Below are 7,293 nucleotides of genomic sequence, written 5' to 3' on the forward strand. Positions count from 1 at the left end.
TCGCATGAAATTCCAGAATTTCTGTTCGTTGTAATATACAGATTCTAAATATACAAATATACACAGCATATACAAATTCCAGGATTTCTGCTTGCTCTAATATACAGCCTGTGCTGCACAGTAGCCCCCCCACCTCCCCAACTAAGCGTGAACTCCGTAGCTCTTGCTAACAGCACATCAAATATGAACTACATTGCTTTAAGATTTTTATAAGCCATAACCTGTAAGCATAAAATCATGTCTAGATGTGTCTCGCTTATGCAGAAAGCATATTAAAACTGTAATGTATACAGTTTTATATATATAAAGTACCTACATATACACATATATAAAGTACTTTTTTAATATCTATATGCAGTACACAAATATTTGAGTAGAAAGCAAAAGCAAGCACAGAAATGTATCACTCAAGTTGGCATCATACAGAGACATTTTGAATAGAAATAAAAGACGACATAAAAAAAGTTATACTCACAGTAGAGATTTAAATGTTTTAAATGATTTAATACTTTCACTACTAATGGGAAAACCAGGCTTTATTATTTCTGTATACTATTAGAGTGAGTAGCTAAAGATATTCCTTAAAAAGACCTTTGCTACTAAAGATCTCTCAATATTTAATTTACTGCCCAGGATTTCTGCTGACCTCGTGATAGTATGAAGAGGGGACAGACTCGCTTTTCATAACTGACTTAATTCAGTAAAGGATTTGTTCTGTTGGTGTTGATACATACTGAAGGGGCAGACAGACACGACATGCATTTACTTAGAGTCATATAGGCACAAAATCTTTGTTACTGCTTTAGCTAGCACCTAGCAGGAAAACCTGCGGAGGTTTTCTGAAATACGAACTGCTCAATGTATTTCAGTTGGTGAACAACGTAAGTTGGCACTGTTTGCAATGCATTTCTAAAGTATTTTTTTCCCTGCCTGCTGACAGTAATCCCCTGGGACTTTCTTTTAAGCAGCGCAAACTTTCAAGTCAAAAAAACTGGTAGAAGCCTAAAGCAAGTTTAGAGAGAGGTCTGTCTTGATTCATAGTACCCGTACGTGGCTGGTATATATTTAAGAATGACAGTGCTGTCTTTCAGTACTGCTGCCCACAATACTTGGAAATATATCCTTTCAGTATGCGAAGACATATCCTCTCCGAAGCACCCAGATAAATCAGTTCACCCTTGGCTGTAACTAAACGCTGTCTAGTGACTTGTGATCGACAGGGCTTTACCCTCTGACAGCCAGATTCATTGTTGGGACAGCAACCAATCGTCGGGTTTGACGACATGAGCCTAATCAAAGTTGGAGTATAAAAAGCCCCCTTGGAATATATAAGGTACACCAGTGTGGCAAGCTGTCTCTCAGATTGCATTTGCTTTCACGGATCTGTTTAGTACTGAAAGGGAAAGGGGGAGGGAAGGGGAAAAAAAAAAAAAAAAAGGAAAAGCGCTGCAGCGAATGTGAGATCATGCAAAAGCTAGCGATCTGGGTGTATATTTACCTGTTCATGCTGATTTCAGTTGATCCGGTGGCTCTTGACGACAGTAGTCAGCCCGCAGAGAACGCCGAAAAAGACGGACTGTGCAATGCTTGTACGTGGAGGCAGAATACAAAGTCTTCCAGAATAGAAGCCATAAAAATTCAAATCCTCAGCAAACTGCGTCTGGAACAAGCTCCTAACATTAGCAGGGATGTTATTAAACAACTTTTACCCAAAGCTCCTCCACTACAGGAACTGATTGATCAGTATGACGTCCAGAGAGACGACAGTAGCGATGGCTCTTTGGAAGACGATGACTATCATGCCACCACCGAAACGATTATCACAATGCCGACGGAGTGTAAGTAACCCTGCTGCTTTCGCCTCCCACCGCTCCTCCGAGAGAGTTGTCTCCCTGCTGTAGAGCCACGCAACTCCTCCTCGGGCTCTCCCAACAGGCTGCTGGCTGAAGTCTGCTAGAGGGAGGGAGGAGAGTGTTATTTCTAAAGAATTTGAGCCAGGTTCAGATGACCGTGTTGCGATCCTTTGTTTTACTGTTCGGTTTTCGGCTCCTTATAACACGTATGCCCTGTAGCGCTTAGGATTTACCCATTGCCTTAGAAAGCGCAGGGAGATCTGCAGTTTAGTTGACTTCGTTATCTGCAGTTTTCAGGGCGTTTCCTATCACAAATATAAAGCACAAGTGCAGATAATGAGATAACTATATTTTTTGAGGGAGGTTTCACTGGCTAGTATGTTTAGGAGCAACAGAAATCAGCAGAAACACAGCTTAGAGCACTAGACCTACCAGAACACGTTACAGCAAGTGCAAGTACAGAGTTAAATTCTTGCTGCTTTGCTGATCCCATGAACTAGCACCACCCACCTCTGAGTTAAAACTATATATTTAAAGCAAATATGTGTGTAACAGATTTAAAGTGTTAAAATGTCCGTGCTATAGCAATCGGCTCCAGTAGTCATGCCAAGGAGGAATGAAGGCATTTACTGAATGAGCAGATTCTGGGTTATCTTCCGAGTGCTAAACATCTGCTATAGCTCCTATCAAGTATCTTTTGCACGGCTAATACTATAGTATCTTATGTTCTTCATCAGCTAAAGTATTTGGCGATGGCAGCTGTTTTTTAAAATAACACTTACGAATATGATGTCAAAAAGGAAAAAGACGATAGGACATATAAGGCATGTTAGCAGTCGCAGATGTCATGACAATATGTGTACTAGAATAATAATCGGCTGCTCTAGCCAGCTAAAAATGTACGCTTCGATGAAAAAGTAACTCTATGTGTAAAATTTTCCAACTTATTAATTAAAAAGATGTGTACTTAATAGCAATATATTACTGCAGCCTTATCACAAAGTTGAGGTCTGCCAGCAGTTTTATTCCAGCCTATTACGTCCAAGGCTTTATAACTATTATATTTATTTTTAACTGAAGTGCTACATAATTACAGTGACTGAAGAAAAGTCATTGTACTTCACTGTTCTGAGTTCATTTCCTACTTTTTATAAAAAGCCCTTGAACTACGTTAAGCGCAGTAAAGAGACAGGTATCTTAAGCGGTGAGATTTACGAATGTCAAAGCCCTGCAGCGTTGGAGACCAGTATTACCCGTTTTATCTTGGCATGGGTAGATGTTGCCGTGACTAGGTGTGACAGCTGCATCACAGGCTACAGCACGGGGGAACGCTTCACTGCACGTGACTTCCCTGTAACATTGGTCAAATGAAAACAAAATGATCCTCAGAGTAATACTCCCGTAATTATTTTTTTCCCCTTGAGAAAGGAAATTAAAACGTTCACGTAGTTTGCCCGTGGCTGCCTGTGTACGACGTGCAGCACACCAAGGCCATTCAGTCGGTTAGAAATAGCTGGATCACCACACGCGTGTTGAGTCAGCCTGTGCCAAGCTGCTATTCCGCACGCTTTATGGAGGTTCTCGGGAGAAGACTAGCAGAAGTGAGTTGGCAGTAGTCACTGTGAAGTGGAACAGGCTGTGCCCTCGCCCCAGGTAGTTTTTGTTTGGGAAAGAGGCTTTTTTGCCGCTGTGCAGGTCAGCCCACAGCACCGGTACCACTGGTCAGAGCCCCGAGGACCGCCGAGGTCCTCCGCAGCGTGCATCTTCTCGTGGTTGCCCTTCGTTTCCGAGTCTCAGCCTGAGCACACCTCTGCTCTGCTCAGCCGACGGAGCACAACTAGAGGTTTTTAGAAAACGGTTAGCCAGACCTCACTCTAGCCTGTCTACGAAACAATCGTCGGTTCCTTGTCACATGATGTTACTTTTAGGCGGTAGCATAACGATTTTGTTGACAGCTGTTAAATTTGCTGTAGAGTGTAAACCACAGAAAATAAATTAAGTTAAATCCACTTTGTTACTGATACTGTTTATAACATATTGTAAGACTTCCTACACAGTCTGGCAAAAAAAATAAATCGGGTTTATATATGCATATTTCTTTTTGTTCCCTGTTCAGTAATCTGTTCTTTCCATTCATTTATAGCTGATTTTCTTGTACAAATGGAGGGAAAACCAAAATGTTGCTTCTTTAAGTTTAGCTCTAAAATACAATATAACAAAGTAGTAAAGGCACAATTGTGGATATACTTGAGGCAAGTCCAAAAACCTACAACAGTGTTTGTGCAGATCCTGAGACTTATTAAACCCATGAAAGACGGTACAAGATATACTGGAATTCGATCTTTGAAACTTGACATGAACCCAGGCACTGGTATTTGGCAGAGTATTGATGTGAAGACAGTGTTGCAAAATTGGCTCAAACAGCCTGAATCCAATTTAGGCATCGAAATAAAAGCTTTTGATGAGAATGGACAAGATCTTGCTGTAACTTTCCCAGGACCAGGTGAAGATGGATTGGTAAGTTTATTTAGAAAAATCCCATTTAAATATCTTGCATTTTATTGGAAAGCATGTAAGTTATGTTTTAAGGATAAAATGGAAGCATTGTTTAGGGAGTGGAAAGTACAAGTTCTGTATAGCCAATTCTTTTGTTCTTTGCTCTCTGATCATGTCAAAATCAATAGCATTCCCGTGCCTCCATTTCCCTATCGTGAAAAACTGATGCAGTACTTCAGTAAGATGTTGAGAGGCATTAGCAGGAAAATGTTTTGGTAACACTGGTGGATGGTACCATCAAAAGTAACGTTGTTTTCAAATTTGAGAGCAAATAGCATTTAATAAGCGGTAAAGCTACAGAGAAGAGTCGTTGGATTATTTCATTGGTAGGAAAGCTGCCTCCGATAGAGCTGAGAAAGTTTTTGCATTCAAACTGTGAGGGAGTTTCTCCCTAATCTGTATGCATATATTTTCTATTAACAGCAGCAAGAATTACCTACGTTTATGAGTGTGCGAACAGATCTTCTTCATAATGTTGTGTACCTTTCAGTACGTGATAGAGTGCATCATTCCACCTATTAGAAATGTTTTAACAGAGAAATTCTGCTTGATACAATAAGCGGGTCATAATGACGGGAAAGGGCATTAAATAACTATCCGGTTTCTTTCTGTAAGGGTAGATGAACAAATTAAATCTGAAGTGTACCAGTTAAACCACAGCATTTTCCTTGCTATTTGTTTCTGCAAATCATTAATCGTCTACAACCTATAAAAATTCCTGAACCCATCACAGCTGAAATAATCACAACCAAGAAATCCCTCCTTCTGAATAAAGAATATTGTTTTACTTTCACTGCTATGCAGGAGATCAGTCTGTTCGTGTAGCCACGTAACGTTTAGCTTCATAGCAGTATAATGCAGTTGGAAGAACTTAAAGGAAAAACGCTGTGGTATCTTAATTGTAGAATCCGCTACAGAAGCGGAGCTCCCCTGCCAGAAACAGGCCAGCTGGGTGTCACGATAAGGAACGTCCTCGCCACCTCCAGCCGTTCAAATAGCCAGCGCTGCGCTCTCACACGCGGATAACCCATGGTTATCGATATAACGATATACGATAACCATCATCTCTAAAACCAGGCCGGTTCAGCAGCGGTGCAGGGTTAGCTGCACGGCTGGTAACAGGAGAGGAAGCTTCTCTTCCCTTCCCTCCGGCAGCCCCCGGCACGGGGATGCTCCCCTCCCCATATCCTTTACCTTTGGGAGGAGCGTCTCCAGCAGCTGGACAACTTGCAGCCATAGAGGCGGGTATCTTGGAGGGGACAAACCCACGTCACTGTTACTTACTCCTAAGGAAGGGGCTTCCTTCATGGGGCAGCCCGGCCAGCGCCAAGCTGACACGTGCGTGGAAGCGAGGAAGCCGGGAACGCTTTCAAACTCCTGATTGTAAAGGTTGCGATTTATTTCTAGGCTCAGTTGGTGACTGTGGAAACACACCTTCGGGGGGAGGCACGTGGCTCAGAGGCCTGCCAGAAATACATTCCTGGCCACAGGGCTCTTTCAGGAGTCAAAATATTAGTTGCCCCTCCAAATTCAGTGCAGCAAACTCAGCCCTCCGGCGCAGGGGAAAGCCGTCAGGCACAAGGAACTTGCCCCAGCAAGTGAAACGCTCGTTTCTGCCGCCGTTGCGGTCAGCCGAGAGCAATGAGTGTGGAGCGAGTTTTGTCCTCCTTGGTCTGGACAAGCCGCCTTCCTTGATATCCAGAAAGCCTGAACTCAATATGGTTTTAATGGAGGGAATTTCAGAAGGACTGGTAAGAAGGAGACCAACACAGGTCCGTCCTGCCCTTTAGAAGTTTTTGGAATTTCCCTATGGAAAAAAAAGTAGCTTTTATTATGGGGTTTAAAACAAATGGACGAACCCCACAGTAAAAATAAAAATCCAGCATCCTCAAAATTTCTGAAACGTTCTGCTAGCAGCTAACAGAAGCTACGCTAGCACTGAGACGCTGGTGATTTCACGAAATGCTAGTCCTCAGCACAAAAGAGAGGAACGATGCTTGAGCAGAGATCAAACGTAGCAGAGATTTGGAGGAGGAAAAAGCTCTCCCAAGCGTGTGACTTCAGAAGCGTTTGCAAATATTATTTGAGAATATTGACTTGATACAAAGCATCTATGTCTGAAATATTATATATTTACATGGTTTTACTGAACTTAGGCTTACTTCAGTAATGCTTCTGATTCCTTCTCCTCTCCTCACAGAACCCATTTTTAGAGGTCAGAGTTACAGACACACCAAAACGGTCCCGCAGAGATTTTGGCCTTGACTGTGACGAACACTCGACAGAATCCCGGTGTTGTCGCTACCCGCTGACAGTAGATTTTGAAGCTTTCGGATGGGACTGGATCATCGCGCCTAAAAGATACAAAGCCAATTACTGCTCCGGAGAATGTGAATTTGTATTTTTACAAAAATACCCGCACACCCACCTCGTACACCAAGCAAACCCCAGAGGCTCGGCAGGCCCTTGCTGCACGCCCACCAAGATGTCCCCCATAAACATGCTGTACTTCAACGGGAAAGAACAAATAATATACGGCAAGATACCGGCCATGGTTGTAGATCGCTGCGGGTGCTCATGAGAGCATCGTGAGATCCACCGCTTCATAAATTGTGCAAGCTACCAAAAAAAGTAATGTTATACCCCCTCACCAGTCTTTGAAACTGTGAAGTTACGTACGCTATGCATTGCCAACATCCTATATGCTGTATGGTAGGCTATCGTACAGATTTAGCACAGCACCAGCTACAGAACACGAACGAAAGGACAACATAGTTACCCGACGGCCGGCTTTGAAGCAGTGAAAAAGAAAAGCTACAATCAAAATCACCGGATTTAATACGTGAAGTTCTTGCGTTGCAAGGGAATCGATATTCAGTCCTTC

At 42.6% G+C, this 7,293-nt stretch overlaps 1 protein-coding gene across 1 annotated transcript; it reads left to right on the forward strand.

Annotated features, from left to right (window-relative positions):
• Nucleotides 1-1,044: 1,044 nt before the first annotated feature.
• Nucleotides 1,045-6,990, forward strand: MSTN (myostatin; the record flags this gene model as incomplete). The annotated part of the gene is made up of 3 exons (XM_082001469.1): nucleotides 1,045-1,838; nucleotides 3,997-4,370; nucleotides 6,610-6,990. Exons 1-3 carry the CDS (start codon nucleotides 1,466-1,468, stop codon nucleotides 6,988-6,990), a joined length of 1,128 nt encoding a protein of 375 aa, XP_081857595.1. The 5' UTR covers nucleotides 1,045-1,465.
• Nucleotides 6,991-7,293: the final 303 nt, after the last annotated feature.

Source organism: Phaethon aethereus, assembly GCF_964289735.1.
Source record: "Phaethon aethereus genome assembly, chromosome: 6".
Taxonomy (NCBI): Eukaryota; Metazoa; Chordata; class Aves; order Phaethontiformes; family Phaethontidae; genus Phaethon; species Phaethon aethereus.